We start from the raw sequence: 17,468 nt of genomic DNA, 5'->3' as shown, positions 1-17,468 counted from the left end.
CAGCGGAGCGTTCCAAAATAGAACCGGATTCAACTCCGGGACGCCACTAAGATTCAAGCCCTGCGCCCACATTTACCGCACGAAGGAACTCTCGATGGGAGGCCTCTAGGCCCCCCAAAGCCCTCCTATTATTTAGCGAATTTCATTTTTTGAAGGAACGAAGTGGCGGAAAGAGGAGCCAAAAGATAGGAATTAGGTTTAGAGAAAGTCTCACTTAATCCTGCACATTAAACATTGAAAATTAACATTAAGAAGTTAATATCCTTTACAAAATTCCCTAGGGGAAAAAATTCTCTAAAATATAAGCTACAAAACCTTTCCTTTTAATTAGTATTGTTTTGTTAAGGGACGTAGCTATTTGTCCTGCTGCACAAATCAACCATAGAAGAAATTCCTTCCTTGAGACTTTTCAGGATCACAGGGAAATTCTGCAGAAATGAGGCAGAAGCAAGTCAATGGATTAAACTTAGAATATTTTATTGACTGCTTTGTACAAAATAGGACATTTTATTCCAGTCCATCCGAGGCCACTGTACAAAAACTATGTACATTGTCTTTCCGTAAACAGTTTCCTTAATTCTGATATGCACACGACTTTTAAAAATACATCTTTTAAATATCTGTAAGAGGCACTGCCAAGCAGATTTCTGACCTCAAATGCAACTCATATTAATCAAAAAAGAAAAAGAAACTCAAAAGGTTGGAGAGTTACAAAAGCCTGCTGCTCCGGGCACTGAGCTGTGGAGACTGGCGGAAATCTGAACTTATAGTCCTAGGGGATCTTACTTTCACAGATTTACATCGAAAAGCAAATCCAAGATGACTTCCATAGGCTGCCTTCCTTTATATTGATCAGGAAGAGGTCCTTCACTGCCTGATTTTGACCGTACTCACTTCAGATTACTAACAATTTAGGTCGCTTCAGAGGCTGGTGTAAAAAAAAAAAAAAAAAATCCAAGGATATCTCCATAAATTCCTCTGAGTAAATCCAGGACAGTTCTTTTCTGGGAACCTAAAACCTTGGATTTAGAGGTTCCTCCCCACCCCTTTCCCCTGTTTCTGGAGAGAATGCCAAAAAAACAAAAAACAAAAAACAAACCCAGGTTCGGGATTCTATTCAGTATACTGATACCAGCCAAAGGTTCCACTCTCAAGCAATTCTTTACACAGAACTTTTACCCACTACAGGGTTATTTCTCCCAATCATAGATTAAGACATATTGGTTGGCCCATACATATCTCTAGCTCCTTCCCGGGCATCCAGATCTCAGGTTTAGGCCTAAGGCTTTCTGAAGGGCTTCAGGCTCGCCAAGTCTTTGGACTTGAGTTTGGGGTTATATAAGTAAACTAGTGCCCCCTAGGACAGGTAGTACATGCCGTAGGTGACCGGGGTTGTAAAAAGCCCCGGCACTGGCTGCAGGGTACCCCGGGGAAAGGTGCTGGAGGCTCCATACAGAGTAGGTGAACCCTGCAGGTGAGCCCCCAAAGGGAAGGGCAGGGCAAAAGAAGGCAAAAGGGGCTTGGCCGCTAGCTTCAGTTTCTCTAACTCGGCTTCCTGTAGTCTCTTGGCTTTCGCCCTTCGATTCTGAAACCAAATCTTGACCTGTGTCTCCGTGAGGCTCAGAGAACTGGAGAACTCTGCTCGTTCCGCGATGGACAGGTACTGTTTCTGCCGGAATTTTCGTTCTAAGGCCAACAGTTGCGCCGTTGTAAAGGGCGTCCGAGGCTTTCGATTGTTCTTGTGTTTTCGGAGTGTGCACGGTGGGGGACTGGGGGGCTCTGTGAGAGAGAGACAAACACAAAGAAGCTACTTGGAGTCCAACCACTGAGGCTTCAGGCCCTGCGGATTTTGGGTGACGTGGTTCAACTGACAAATTTGTCCTCAAGTTTCACTGTTTATGACTCTAACTTAGCTGTGTCTGTTGCTGGAAATTAGTGGGGACATGACACTGATATAGAAAACTGATGTAGAGGTAATCTAGCTGGTAAAAAGAAGGGAGAGGAAGGAGGGAGGGAAGGGGGAGAGAGAGACAGAGACACAGAGAGACAGAGAGAAACAGGGAGACAAAGACAGACACAGAGGCAGAGAAAAAGAGACAGACATACAGACAGAGAGAAGAGAAGAAAAGGGAGAGGAGTGGAGACAGAGACGGAGACAGATTTCAGTTGGGGCGCAAGAAACCGCTCAAGTGCAGATCTCAATTCTATATTCTGGCCTGGATGTATTTATGAGTATCACTCTCTCCCTTCCTGGGAACTGGAGTTCCTCTAAGTTTGGCTAAGAAAGTCCACATCTCTAGAGAGGTGTCCTACGGTTATGTTCCTCCAAAATTTCAGTAACAAATAAGTTCAATTACTTTCTCCCGCTCTGTAGACCCGTCTTACTCCTGTTTGTGAAAGTGAAAAACTCCACCGGGAAACTAGGGTTCAGTACACCAATCACCCACCCATTCTTTCTCTCCCTCCCTCACCCCCTCTGCAAATATTCCCAGCAAACACAAGATGGTGAATATAGGGGTGAGCAACTTCTAAAAATCAAAATATTCATATCAAATAGGCTTCAACTTAGGAGCTAGCTGTTGTTTGTAGAATAACATAATAGGGGTGGGGTGGAGGGAGAAAACTACTATTTTTGTGTTTCCAGATCCTCAAGCCTGAACCCCTACCATAACCTGGTAGATGATATAAATGGTTTTAAGTACCAGTTAAAGCCCTATTCTTTTCTAGAAGGGGGGTGGGTGGGAAGGAGTTGTTTTTTTCCTCCAAAAAGGGCATTATTTAGGAACACTATTTAGAAAAGTTTCAAGAGAAAGGACTCACTACTTCTAGCTGGATCCTCCAATTTAAAGACTAAGGATGCTTTCGCGGGGAAGTTGCTTCCCACAACCAAACCTAGCCCTTTCCAGCTCTAGCTTTCCCCACCTTTACTAAGTAAATGGATATTGGTCGTTTTTTTTCTTCTGGGGAAACAAACAGTTGGGAAAGGCCAGCGGCGGAAAAACCCATCTGTAGAGACTTAGGGAATGACAGAACTGGAAGGATTCTTAGGGATCATTTGGCTCAGCCTCTTTATATAACATGAGACAACTGAGATCCAGAAGGGAAAGTGGCAGGAACCGAAGTTACTTTGACTCCCCAGATTCCACTTGGCCTTTTTTGGGACCCCAAGCTGGGTGACCCAGGAGGTGTATGTAAGAGCGGGCAAGACACGAGCTACGGACCGCTCGGCCTCCCCACCTGCCCTCCTTGGAGCCGGGGTCGGCTCCTCCCGACCAAGCGGAGCGCAGCCTGCCCCGCAGCCCGCCAGCCTTGCAGGCCTGGAGTGAAGTTGGGAAAAGAAGCGGAGACTCAGAGGCTGTGGCCGAGATCTGGACATCGCAGCGGACTTACGAGGAGGAGACGAGTAGGTGGCGGAGGGGAACCAGGCTCCGGGCTCCGCGTCCCCCCGGGGGCTCTCCCCGGCAGCTGCAGCCGCCGCCTCCATGCGGGGTTCCGCAGCAGCCCCGGCTGCCGCCGCCTCCTGTCCTGCGTCGGGCGCGTAGCGGCCGCCCCTGCTCTGGCCCGGACTGTGGCTGTGGCTGTGGCCGTGGCCCGGGCCGGCGCGCGCCTCGGGGGCCCGGGCCACCCGCGCGGGTCTGCGCTCCAACACCAGCAGCGACTCCACGCTGAACGGCAGCGGGCCGGGGCCTGAACGCTGCCCAGCGCCCCGCGGTGACGGCGAGAGCGACAGCGAGGGCTCGGCTCCTGGGCCCGTTTCTTCGGTCCCGGGGCCGCTGCTTCGGCTGCTGTCGGCCGCCGGGCCGGGTCCCCTCTGGCCACCGGGATTCATGGTCAGGGACGAGGGGGCCATACACCCAGCAGCCAGGGCCGGGGCCCGGGGAGGGGCGATGCCTCAGCCCGCGCGCATGGGGCTCCTGTCACGCTCCGGGCTCCAGAGGGCTCACGGGGGGGGGGGGGGGGGGGGGGGGGGGGGGGGGGGGGGAGAGGACTCCCTCAGTAGCGGGCTCGCGGGGCTCCGGCGGCTGCGGGCGGCCCCCCGCCCTCGAGCCTCTTATAAAAAGGCGGCGTGAGCCCTTTCATGCCGCCGCCCTCCAATCGGTGCCCCCCCTGCACCCGGTGACGCGAGGGACCCGACAGTCATTGGCTGTGGCCGCGGCTCCTGGGCTGGAGGAGTTTCGGGCCGGGTGGAAGCGGACAGTAGGGAGGGGGCGGGGGCATGGGTGGGGGCTCGGGATCCTTCGGGGAATGCCGTGCCGCGGAGCAAACCCTACGCAATTAACCAGTAGGGCCGCCGCAGCCGCGGGTGCTCCCCGGATCCTGGGACCCTTATTAAAACCATACGGGGGAGGGGCGGGCCTTGGACTCCAGGGCTGGGGCCCCTCCACTCTAGAATATTAAACTCGCAGTATTCAAAACAAATTAGCGGCCTTTTGGGCTTTGATCTTCCCCAGCTCTCACTTTTGTTTTTCCCAATAGGACCCAAGAAGGCTAAGGGATACTTGGTACGTGAGTCTCCGCAGCCTTGGCTGCCGAGGGAGCCCGAGCTTCGGCCCCCACTGACTGCGCCCGGACTTTTACTTTCTTTTAATTCATTACCAACAATCACGCATCTTAAGGCTGAGGGCGATTTTTCGTCTTCGGGCTTTTTTTTTTTTTTTTTTTTTCCTTGAACCTTCGCCGCGCCTCGAAGTCTCCTATTTTCCTTATCAAAAGTAATTGCTAATTTATTACCACGGGCCCCAGTCTCTCCGCTGCGGAGCTCGTCTCGCTCCTTTCAGGTTGCTGCGGCCCCAATTGAAAAGCACCAGGCAATCCTTCACCATAAGTCAAAGCATTTAATAAGGCAGACAAGTTATGTTTTGGAAGGCGCCAGCCTCGGCAGGATCAAAAAGGAAGCTACCTCGGGGAGAATAGGCAACAGTTAACTCTGCTTAATTGTCCTCCCAAAGTTTAATGTCTAGTGCAAGCTGAAAGGAGTACGATTCTCACAGCCTGCTTTTCTTTTATTGGCACTTAACTCTGTACACGCCGGAAAATCTTTGAAAGCAGTCGCTTGGCACCGCGGAGAACAGGGAAGCGTTCGCCAAGGGACAGCGTTAAATCGACCTTAACCAAGGCTTGGGATGCAAGAATTCCCCTCCTTTAGCGCGATTCTTCCCCCTTTCCCACTCAAAAAAAGTGCTTTTCTTTCTTTTCCTTTTTTTTTTTTTGGGGGGGGGAGGTTGTTTTCTTCGCTTCGATCTTATTTTCATCTTTTCTCTTTGAACTTTCCATTTCTGAAATCGTTTCTCTCGTTCGCTAGTTCTCTCTCTTTCTGAGATCAAATCTCTTTCCCCCCCAAAAAACTATCTCTACGGTCTGTGGTTGGGTGCTTTCAAAACGTGTCTCCCCAACGGTGCCAGCGGTTCCCAAGATCTGGCCGTAAACTTGTCCACAGGCTTGGACAAGCACCAGGCCTCCCCCTCCCCAGCTTCGACCCTTTTCTTTTTTCTTTTTTTCTTTCTTTCTTTCTTTCTTTCTTTCTTTCTTTCTTTCTTTCTTTCTTTCTTTCTTTCTTTCTTTCTTTCACAAGTTGACTTTGGTCTAAGGAAAATAAATGTTGGGCATTCAGCAGCGTCATTTCGCCCAGCACGTAACTTTGGGGAGCTAGCCCTAGGATGGTGAGGATTCCGGGTTACGAAATACAGTAAAGAGCCATTCCACCAAAGCCACACGGGAAATTCAGTCACCCCTCAGATTGGCCGGGCAGAACCCCAGGGTGACTAAAAAGGCAAATCCCTGTAGGTTCCGAGTTCCAACCACTCTATGTGATTTGTTGGAAATCAGTTTCAACTTCAGGGACTTTGCGGCCCAACTCAGACTTTCTGCGAACTTCAGGAAGCAGAGAGAAAACACTGTCTCCTCTCAAGGGATTGACATCTTTTCAAAAGAGAGAGGGAAACTTCAAAGTCCTTGCCTGAGGACGTTTAAGGGCCATCGTCCTTCCCCCCGACCCCCTGTTCCCCCCCCCCCAAAAAAAAAAAATTAGTTGCCCTTGGACTGGGCTGAATCAGCAAACTTGTTTTCGGCATTTGCAGGGACAGTCGGAAAATCCAGGAAAGTCATAAAAATCCCAGTATGCTTGTCTCTTTGATCCTTTCCCAGGCTCCTCTTTGCTTCTGATCGCTGGGGTCCCAGAGCTGCTTTAGTCCCGGAGCTTAGGCCAGGACGCAGCCTGCCTCGGCGGAGTGCGGGCCGGAAGGCTCATTAGATCGACGGCTGCCGGGCCTCCTTCCTGTGCTCGCAGTTCTGTCCACTCTTTTCAGGTAGCTCTTCCCCAATCCTCCCCGCAAAGAAATCTCCCAAACCGTCCGGAAACTTAAAAGTCGGGTCACGGGACTTCTTGCAAAGCCTGCCTCAGGTAGCTCTCACCCAATCCTCCCCACAAGGAAATCTCCCGAACCGCCAGGAAACTAAGAGTCGGGTCACGGGACTTCTTTCAAAGGCTGCCTTGAAAAAGTGAGTTGGGAAATGAATGCAATTTCCCAGAGAAGCGGAAAAAATCAGTTGCCCGAATAGCGAATGATGGAAACAGACGCTGTTCTCCAGACAGATCGGGCACTACCTAAGGGCATCCGGCTTCCCCTTTCCTCCATCGTGGATGTCTATTTGACAGCCTTAGGAATTTCTCCTCCAGATGTTTCAGTGTCTCTCAAAAAATATTAACAAATCCTTCCTTCCCCTAATTCCCATACAACGAAAAGGCAGAAAGGACGATCTCGTTTTAGTATCAGTTTATTAGTAATCTTTACATTTATCTCACTTTCTGAAATAGGTTCCCACTCCACACAGCCCTTTCCAGATAAGCAGATAAGATAGAAGGACATTTCCACGCTAGAATAAATGCTGGAACACCTACAGACTCAGGAGAGTTAGGGGGAAGAGGAGTCATCGGTGTCATCGGGACAACCTGAACAATCACTTCAGGTCATATCAGGTACACACGCAGGTACTTATGTGCTTGGGAACCTAGAGTATTTCTTCAGTGGAAGCCCCGGGATCTGACCAACCAATGAAGCCACGAAGGTTAAGGATTTGAGGTCTTAAAAAGCAGAATTCGAAGGACACAAATCTGGTTGTTAGTGTGTGTGTGTGTTTAATTTTTAAATTTATTTTTAGGCTTGTTAGCATTAAAAAAAAAATCTTGTTGAGCTTTTAAGAGCAAGGCAATTGCGATATATGAGAAGAGACGAAGCGAGAAGTATATAGAAAGCCCCCCAATTCTGTGGCTCCCCCACAGACAAACGATTACAGTTGATTTTGCTAATAAAAGTATGGTAGTCCTTTGGGTAACCGTTTTATTTATTTTTGTCAATATTCCAGAACTCAGAAACAATAGTCAAAATCTATGTATGTGTACATTTTTATTTGGGGGTTAAATAAGTCTTCTTAATGCAATCCAGATTTCGGGTGCCGTTTGACTGCCCGGCTAAACCAAGGAAATTTAATTAAAATAATTTTTTTTTCCCGATGCAAATTTAGAAGCCTTGCTGGAAAAATGTCCGCAGACCGGTCGCCAGGGCCCAGTTGCAGGATCTGAGGGGCACAGACCAGCCCTTTCTCCACTTTTAGACAGATTCCTTTTCTCTAATGTAATAAAGCTGTTCTGAGTCGATTGATGATAATCGTGTCCTTCAGACGTTTCCTTTGAAGTTAAGGGATTCCTAAGATCCCGTAGTTTATCTCTGCAGTGCTAATCTTGAGAGTGTCCAGGAAAGAATTGTAATAAGATGACAGGGCCGGCCGGGTTGGTGAATTTCGAGGGGACTTTCAGGCAGGAGGGAACTCTCGATTTGGGGAACGCCGGCTGCGCATACCCAATCCCAGAGTATTTATTGCAGGACGTTTCCCCCAGGTGACTCTTAATTCTGCCTTTGAGCTCAGGGACTGCCTGGTCTCCCGAGCTGCATGTGTGAGGACCGGGGGAACCGGGGAGATTTCCTTCCTTGCCAAAAACTGTTGGGGAAAGGGCCGAGGTGTCCCGGTCCGTGCGCCTTTGCCCGCCACTGAACGCTAGCTAGTCTGCCGGAGGGCTTACAGCCTTCCGAGCTTTCGGAAAGAGCGCCCTGGCAGGATTGGGGAAGAATCCTCAAGGGGCCCTCACCGAGGGTCCCTTGGCCAGTCCCGGCGTCTGCGGGCTCTGAAGTTCCTATTCCCTGCGGGCACGCAAAATTAACTTTGGAAAAGCGGTTACCCGCGTTTAGTGCCCGGTACACGGCTCTTGGGGTTTCACATCTCGGGGGAGCTTTTGAGTCCTTCCACCTTTCTTCCCCCAATCGAACCTCGAGCTCTGCCTGCGGTTCAGTCCTGGCTCTCTAGATCTCCCTGTGGCCTTGATCCCCAGGGACCTGAAGGCCCCTGGAGCGGGACGTGGACCCTTCGATGCTTTTTCGAATGTTTTAGATTTCTGCAACAAATGTGTCACTAAATTAATTAACACGCCCGAGTTAAAACTATTTTGAAATGGAGAAGCATTTACCGCGAGCTTCCTAGGGAGACTTTCTAGCATCCCAGATCCAGGGAAGTGTAACTGACACGAACTAGCAGAGCAGGACCGGCTCAGTGGGATAGCGCCTGGAGTTGGGGGGCACTATGTGGGGTTCTCGTCGTGCTTCCTCTTCTCTCCATAGGCGCCTGGAGACTCGGTTTCTTTTTGAAACGACCCGAGCGACAACGGGCACGCTGGGTGACACAACAAGTGTCTTTTTGTTGTTTGTTTTCTTTTGGACGAGTTGCAGAGTTCCTAATTGGTCTCGAAGAGAGAAAGAAGTCGGACGTGGCTGCAACAATGATGGGGAAAAGACAAGAGACTGGAATGGTGGGGTCAAAGAGCAGGCCCTAACGGAGGAGGGAGCGCGATGGTCCCTCAGCGTCTGGGAGTGAAAAAGGGAAAGGAAAAAGGGAGGGATGGAGTGAGATTCAGAGGGAAATAGACATCGCACAGACAGATTCGTCGGTCCATTCCCAGGTGAACCTAAGCAGAGGCCGAGCCAGAGTTAGAGCTGAAGCAGAGGCAGAGGCGAAAGGAAAGGGAAGGGGCTGAAGAAAAGAGACAGAAAGAAAAGGGAAAAGAGAGAAGAAACAGGCTGAGCCGAGGAGACAGAAACAAGGACTAGGGTTTGAGAGAGAAGGCAGGAGAGACTTTGGAGGGGAACTGTGAAGGGGATGGAGGAGAGAGGGGGTGGAGAAGAGAGAAGAAGGGGAAGGAAGGAAGAAGACTAAAAGAGAAGGGAAAAGGTCAAGAGAGGACTTGGGGAACAAAAATCAGGGCAGAGACAAGACAAAATAACTGCTCCAAAGCAAGTTAAGAAGCCAGAGATATGGGAAATTGGGGAAAGGTGACTAGATAAAGAGTTTAAGAGAAAAGAATGAGAGGGTGATTGATATAATATTACAATACTAGTTTTTTTTGGAAGGATCCTGTAATCTTTGGAGTCATTTTTTTTTTTCTCCTTCCTCTTTTGAGTCTGCATTTATTGCTTTCAAGGTAATTAACTTTTCTTTCTCTAAAGAGAAAATTGAACTTATTTCAAAGTAAAACTGAAGATTTCTTACTATCCAGGACCAAGGTAATTGCATTCCCTGTACTCTCCTAGCTACTTATCCCAAACCTTTTACTCAGTCTCTCTTAAAATATGTGTAGATAACATGTTGCCTGAAGTATATTAAACCCCAGAGAGAAAGGAATCTTGTTACTCAGAAGATGACACTTTTCTTCAAGATGTTTGAAACAGTTGGTCTGTAGGAAGGAAGCTTTTGTTGTAAAAGATTCCTCATCCTCCATTCTTTTGTCTATCTCTCTTCCATGTCTGTGCTGTGCTTGCTCATCTGTCCACTATGACTGAAATGGATCCTCAGGGGATGATCCCTCCCTTTTTTAAAGGCCAGCTCAGGTACCATGTCCTTCATGACATCTTCCGGGTTGAAAGTCATCCCTCCCTGCTCAAATTTCTCATAGTTTTTGTTCGTCTATCCTTAGTATTTTTGTTACTCATTTGCATGACATTTAACTGATGTAAACTTCTTAAAAAACGAATTCTTGGGTTGTGTCTAGAATTCTCAGCAAGGAAAGTCCCACTACTGCTCTATATCTTATAAAAGAGTCACCTGGGACACTTAAAACTTCCATGAATTATTTGGGGTCTGTATATGTTTGTAGATGTCAGAGGCTGTTCTTGAACCTAGGTCTTCTTGATTTTGAGACCAACTCTATCCACCACACCATACCATGCTAATTTATGTATTTTATCTTCCTTAGCTTTAAAAGGCCAAGGTCTCTTGCCACATCCAAGGTCTCTCCAATCATCCTGATCTATATATTACCACTGGACCCAGATGGCTCCAGAGAAGAAAGTAAAAGTGGTAATTTTACACACCCATCCTTCACTTAAATCATAGAATCACTTCCCAGATATCACGGTCCTCTTTGAGAATGAAGGATAAACAACTCCTCTTATTATGTTGAAAAGTCTTTTGAGATCAGGCACTGTATTATTTCCTTTTCCTTTCTCTATTCTCAACACCTAGTTTACTGATTTGAATTGAATTGGATTGAAAATCTTCTCCTATTTCTTATCTTTTCATATTCCTTCTACTTTTACCTTTATCTGTTCTCTCTTAATCTTTTTCTCCTTCATGGCTATATATACCTCATTTTATTTTTAACTAATAAAAATCTTCACAAATCGTAGCATCACTTCCCTGATATTATGGTCCTCTTTGAGAATAAAGGATAAATAACAACTTCTTATTATTGACCAATCAATGGGATCCAGAGTGATTTGGATTTAAGGCATGGTTCTTTAAAAGTCCACAAACCTCAAGATATATTGTGAGGTTCAAATCAAAATTTATATTCCTTTGGGCAGAGCACCCACAGATAAGGGTATGCTTTTCTATGAGGGCAAAGGGAGAGGAGAGAGAGGAGGGAAGGAAGGAGAGAAGGAAGAAAGGAACGAAGGAAGGAAAAAAAGAAAGAATATTGCCCAACTGGAGGGCAACTAGCCAGTTGTGTCCTCAGTAGGACAGCTACTACTATTCAGAGATTGTTGTTTGTCCTTCTTTCTCAAAGAAGACCAGTGACATCAGGAGGGTGATGTCATGACTTGCAAGTGAATTGGATTTAGGTGAAACAGAGATGAGAAAAGTCACCAACCTCACTCTGTCCTCTGGAGCCATTTGGTTCCAGTGGCAAAATGTACATCAGGGCAACTGGAGATCAGCACTGGACGTGGCTCCAGGAGGGAGAGGGAGGCTGGTGATTTTCCTCAGTCCTACCTCACCGCAATCCAATTCACTTGCAAGTCATAATATCACCTTCCTAATGCCACTGGTCTTTTTGAGAATGAAGGACAAACAACAACAAAAACTCAGAGAGCAATGGAGAGGCACATAGTGATTGTAAAGAAACTTCAATAAACAAGCAGTGAGAAACAGAGATGGAATAAAAAGTGAAATTTTTTTTATATTTTCTCCCTTTTTTATTATAGCTTTTATTTGCAAAATATATGCATGGGTAGTTTTTTTTTTTCTAACATTGACCCTTGCAAAACCTTCTGTTTCAACCCTCCTTCCCCCTACCCTCTCCTCTAGATGGCAGGTAGTCCAATACATGTTAAATATGTTAAAGTATATGTTAAGTCCAATATATATGTACACATTTATACAGTTTTCTTGCTGCACAAGAAAAATTGGATCTATAAAGAAGGTAAAAAAAAAAAACCTGAGAAGGAAAACAAAAATGCAAGCAAACAATAACAGAAAGAATGGAAATGCTATGTTGTGGTCCACACTCATTTCCCATAGTCCTCTCTCTGGGTATAGCTGATTCTCTTCATTACTGAACAATTGGAACTGGTTTGGATCATCTCATTGTTGAAGAGAGCCACGTCCATCAGAATACATCTTCATATAGTATTGTTGTTGAAGTGTATAATGATCTCTTGGTTCTGATCATTTCTCTTAGCATCAGTTCATGTAAGTCAAAGAGTGAAATTTTAAAAAAGTATGATAAACCAAAGAAATTATATGTAAGACTGAGGGTGAACTATTAAATGACCCATGTCTTTCTGTGAAAGGGGAAAAAAAGGTGAGGAAAGTCCCCAGAATTTTGGTGAACTAATGGAGAACATGAACAAGAGTCATATAGGAAGAGTATGCTCTGAATGGGTTATGAGCTACATCGAAGAGAAAAAGGTCATTTAGATGAGACCACCTATCCATTTGATTGTGATAGCTAATGATGTGGTGGAGAGATTGCTGACCCTGGAGTCAGAAAGATCTGAGTTCAAATTCATCCTCTAATACTCTGTTCTATGTGATCTTGGACAAGTCATTTAACCTGGCTTGGCTTAGTTTTCTCAGTTGTAACACAGGGATAATAAGACTTATCTCCTGGGATTGTTGTGAAGGTCAAATGAGGTAATCTTTATAAAGTGGTCAGCACAGTCCCTGCCATATAATAGGTGATATATAAAGGTTAGCCATTATTATTAGTTAATAAAATTGGGATTATATATTGATGGTGCCAAACTCCCAAATTCAAACTCCCCATCTCCTCACTATAATCATTTAGATGGGAAAGAGGAGAAAGCATGGTCTTTAGAGTGTTCTGTTGACTATAGAGAGAAACAGTAACTTAGACACAAAATTTCTTTTTTTTCCTGTTAAGCTAATTCATTTTAATTTTTTAAAGCTTTTTATTTTCAAAACATATGCACGGATAAATTGTCAACACTGACCTTGCATAGCCTTGTGTTTCAGATTTTTCCCCTCCTTCCTCCACTCCCTCCCCTAGATGGCAAGCAATCCAATATATGTTATACATGTGAAAATAGATATTAAATCCAATATGTGTAAACATATTTATACAATTCTCTTGTTGCACAAGAAAAATCAGATTGAAAAAGAAAGTAAATGAGTAAGAAGACAAAATGCAAGCAATCAACATCAAAAAGAGTGAGAATGTTATGTTGTGATCCACATTCAGTTCCCATAGTCCTCTCTCTGGGTGTAGAGACAAAATTTCTTGATCAGATTATTGTATATTATTTAGAATCCACTTCCTGATGTATTGATCCATATATAATCATCCAATCTGGGACTTAAAGAGACCTTAACCATCATCAAATTTTATATTCATTTAAACCAGTGGTTCTCAAACTTTTGTTCTCAATAGCTTCATGTTGTTAAAAAACTATTGAGGATCTGTTCAAAGAGTTTTTGTTCACATGGGTTATATTTATAGCTATTTACTATATTAGAAATAAAAATGATTTTGAATTTGTAGACCCTCTGAAAGGGTTTCAGAGACCCCAACAATTCTTTGGACTATACTTTGAGGACCACTGATTTAAACCCAACAAATACTTGTTAAGCACCTACTAGTTGCAAGGAACTGTGTTAAGTGTTAACTATGTGCACTGGATATGCAGAGCTAAATGGCAAATGGCCAATAGCCCTTGTCTTCAAGGAGCTTAAGATCTGTGTGAGTATAGCACACGTAAATAGATCATTTTAAAAGAGGGATAATATTAATGTCTAAGGGGATTATGAAAGGCTTCCTATGAGATTAGTACCTAAATTGAACTTTGAAGGAAGAGGATTCTAAAAGGCAGAAAGGAGGCTAAGAAGACATTGTTCACTCACCACGTGCCTTCTTGCTGATTTCAGAGTGACTCAGTGATGGAGTGTAGTCCAGGCATGGGAGACAGATAATACAGAAGATGAAATGCTGAATGCAAGAACAAATAAATAAGCATGTTTGTCTGGATATGGGTACTAAGAATTTGCTATAGATATTATTTTGTGGAGGGATGGAAGATAAGACTGGAGAGGGAAGTTAAAGCCAGACAATAAATGATAAGCTGTTCAATTTGTGTTTTATACTAGATGCGGTGTTGTTGTTCCAGTGTGCCTGTCTCTTCATGACCCCATTTGGGGTTTTTCTGGTGGAAATTCTGGATCAATTTGCCACCTCCAACTTCTTTAACAGATGAGGAAACTAAAGCAAATGGGGTTAAGTGACTTGTCCAGGGTCACTTAGCCAGTGAGTGTCTAAGTGTCTAAAGCTGGATTTGAACTCCGATTTTTCTGACTCTAGGTCTAGCCTTTCATCCACTTCAAGATTCTTGAGTAGGTGAATGATAACTGGTATCAGTAAATACCAATTTGACTTATCCAGATTCAGCCCCTTGGGATGTATATATACCACATAGGCTAATAAACCCAGAGGCTGAACAATATTCCTCCCCAGCCTCTTGTTTGATTGGTTATGCTTCTGCTCTGAATTCTTCATTGATTATTAGACAATTAGAAGAATCTTTCTTTTCCTGGTTGGAGAACCAGGATAACAGAGAAGTCTCTCATTGTTGTGAAGTTGCATCTAAAACACTAGAAATCTGAGCTTCGAAGGACATTTGGACCTTCAGCCTTTGCACAGTGTGCTGCCCTCACAGGAGCCAGAGGAACAGGGTCCTGAACACCAAGTTTGTTCCTTTTTGTCATCTGTTATCCTTCCTGTGTGATTGGTAATAAAGGTTTGTTAACTTCTATCTAAAGTGCTCCTCTTTATCTCAAATTTCCTGTGCCTCAGTGAATGACATGGTTAAAAGTGGTTAAACATTTGTTAACATTATTTTGGCAACTGTGAGGAAGGTGTGGAGGGGAGAGGGTCTTTTTTAATTTTTTATTTATTTAATAGCCTTTTATTTACAGGATATATGTATGGGTAACTTTACAGCATTAACAATTGCCAAACCTCTTGTTCCAATTTTTCACCTCTTACCCCCCCCACCCCCTACCCTAGATGGCAGGATGACCGGTAGATGTTAAATACATTAAAATATAAATTAGATACACAATAAGTATACGTGACCAAAACGTTATTTTGCTGTACAAAAAGAATCAGATTCTGACATATTGTACAATTAGCTTGTGATGGAAATCGAAAATGCATGTGGGCATAAATATAGGGATTGGGAATTCAATGTAATGGCTTTTAGTCATCTCCCAGAGTTCTTTCTCTGGGCGTAGCTGGTTCGGTTCATTACTGCTCCATTGGAAATGATTTGGTTGATCTCGTTGCTGAGGATGGCCAGGTCCATCAGAACCGGTCATCATATAGTATTGTTGTTGAAGTATATAATGATCTCCTGGTCCTGCTCATTTCATTCAGCATCAGTTCGTGTAAGTCTCTCCAGGCCTTTCTGAAATCATCCTGTTGGTCATTTCTTACAGAACAGTAATATTCCATAATATTCATATACCACAATTTATTCAGCCATTCTCCAACTGATGGACATCCATTCAGTTTCCAGTTTCCAGTTTCTAGCCACTACAAAAAGGGCTGCCACAAACATGGGGAGAGGGTCTTAAAGGAAGCAGACCACATGTAGACGTTTATTTCAGCAGGCCAGGTGAAAGGTGAATAAGGTCTGAACTAAAGTCTGAACAATAGAGTAAAGAGGGGTGGGTATGAGAGATGTCATGGAAGGAGAATCCAAAACACAGCAACTGATTAGATACTGAAGAATGAAATGACACTAAAGTTGCAAAACTTGACCTGAATCGCTGTTATCAACTTCCCAAAGACTCTTAGTGCTAGGATTAGGACTAAAATCCCTGGCTTTCCTAGTTTTTGATCCAATGCTTTTGACCATTATATCAATGGCTTCTCTCACTGGAGACCAGAGAATTACTGCAAAGTATCCAGGAAATGATGGCTCTAAATTCTTTTCTAGCTCTGATTGTATGATCCAATGCATCCCCATATAAAGAAACATTCTTCAGATCCTGGCCTCTGTCTGTTAACTACCTCAATTTGGGTCTCAATTTGCTCATCTGTAAAATGATACAGTTGGATTAGCTGATCTTTGAGGGTCTCTTCCAGTTCAAAATGTACAATTACATGTTTTGAATTTGAGCTGTGGCTAGAGGTTGTCAAATTACTTCGTCAGTTTATAGGGAAAAAATCCTCCAAATGGGGGAAGGGAGTTGTTTTTTGGGGGGGACAAAGCTTTATTTTTTTGGGGGGGGACTAGACTATTGGGGTTAAATGACTTGCACAGAATCACATGGCTAGTAAGTGTTAAATGTCTGAAGCCAGATTTGAACTAAGATCCTCCTGATCCCAAGGTCAGTGCTCTTGCTACGGTACTATCTAGCTGTCCCATAAAGCTTTATTCTATTTGGTTCAGATATACCACTGCACCTACTAAAGGCTTTGTTGTTTTTGAATTGTTTTAGTCTTGTATGACATTCTTGACTGCATTTGGAGTTTTCTTGGTAAAGATATCGGAGTGTTTGCCATCTTCTTCTCCAGCTCATTTTTCAGATGAGGAAACTGAGGCAAACCAGCTAAGTGACTTCCCAAGAGTCACACAACTAATAAATTTCTGAGGCCAGATTTGAACTCAGTTTCTTCTGACTCCAAGGTCAGAGTTCTATACACTAGTGACTCAAGAAGATTTGGTCCAGAAAGAGTTTATAGCCTTCTTTGTGCATGTATCCTGAAAGATTAAAATTGGTTGGGTTAATTCTGCCACCCATCTTGCTTATAGAGCTACAATAAAACCAGTTGAAAACGGCAAAGGCATTCATCATACTTCTCTTTGGTTTTGATGATGTTATACAAGTTTTTTGATCAACATTTTCACCAAATTAATTGGTTGTTTGTTTGAAAGGACCAAATCAACCATTTGCTTTAGCCAAAGCTTGTAGGCCTGGCAGTTGACTTGGATAGTTGGTTTCCTGTGGGTCCCATTAAGGGAAAAATGGAGACTTTGAAAAGACAATGCACACTTTCCAGTAGAGTTAACAAACGTGTCTTTGGAGTTGGGAGAGAGGGAAAGGGTCAAAATTTTGTAAGGGTCCAGTTATTTTTTTTCCTTCCCTGTTCCAATGGTTCCCTTTGGCGCTGATTTTATAGCATATGAAATAAACCTTTAGAGTTCAGAACTGAATGGAGATTAGAGGCATTGGGGGATTAGAGACCTTGGTTATGGGGCTTGTTCACTAGAGTTTAATAAGGGGCTTTTGGGGGATGGATTTTGTTTTGTAGGATTTATAGAGCCAAGTTTGGAATTTAACAGGATTAAAAAAGAAACTTTCCCCCCTCTCTCTTAAAATGCAGGCTGAGCACAGTGTTTGATGCACTGTAATTGAGGTCAAGTTAAATAAAAACATATAAGGGGGAAATTAGAACCAGATGGCACTGCTTGATTGACAGGTGATGTCATCTTGCTGAAGGAAAGAGACATGTCCCCATTTGGACATTAATGCTTGTGGCTAGTCATTTATAGAAAATTTTCTATTCAAATCATTACAGTTATCTAATAGTTCACTAGAGCTGGCGAATAACATTTATGCTGCTCCTTTGTGCCCTTTTCACAATTTGGAAGTTATTGTTTTGATCTCATGATAGCAGCTGA

General features: G+C 44.3%; 1 protein-coding gene across 1 annotated transcript; it reads right to left on the bottom strand.

Annotated features, from left to right (window-relative positions):
- Nucleotides 1–452: 452 nt before the first annotated feature.
- Nucleotides 453–3,953, bottom strand: LOC100913889 (homeobox protein MSH-C). The gene is made up of 2 exons (XM_003754942.3): nt 3,391–3,953; nt 453–1,779 (listed from the first exon to the last, which is right to left on the bottom strand). Exons 1-2 carry the CDS (start codon nt 3,848–3,850, stop codon nt 1,358–1,360), a joined length of 882 nt encoding a protein of 293 aa, XP_003754990.3. The 5' UTR covers nt 3,851–3,953; the 3' UTR covers nt 453–1,357.
- Between the last annotated feature and the right edge of the window lie 13,515 nt (nt 3,954–17,468).

Source organism: Sarcophilus harrisii, chromosome 2 (assembly GCF_902635505.1).
Source record: "Sarcophilus harrisii chromosome 2, mSarHar1.11, whole genome shotgun sequence".
In the NCBI taxonomy this organism is placed as follows: domain Eukaryota; kingdom Metazoa; phylum Chordata; class Mammalia; order Dasyuromorphia; family Dasyuridae; genus Sarcophilus; species Sarcophilus harrisii.
This window is presented reverse-complemented; position numbering and strand designations above follow the sequence as displayed.

Coding starts and splice junctions, on each gene's coding strand:
- LOC100913889 (XM_003754942.3), bottom strand. CDS start 3,850: ATGGCCCCCTCGTCCCTGACCATGAATCCCGGTGGCCAGAGGGGACCC. Junction 1,780..3,390: donor CACCTACTCGTCTCCTCCTC/GTAAGTCCGCTG, acceptor TCTCTCTCACAG/AGCCCCCCAGTCCCCCACCG.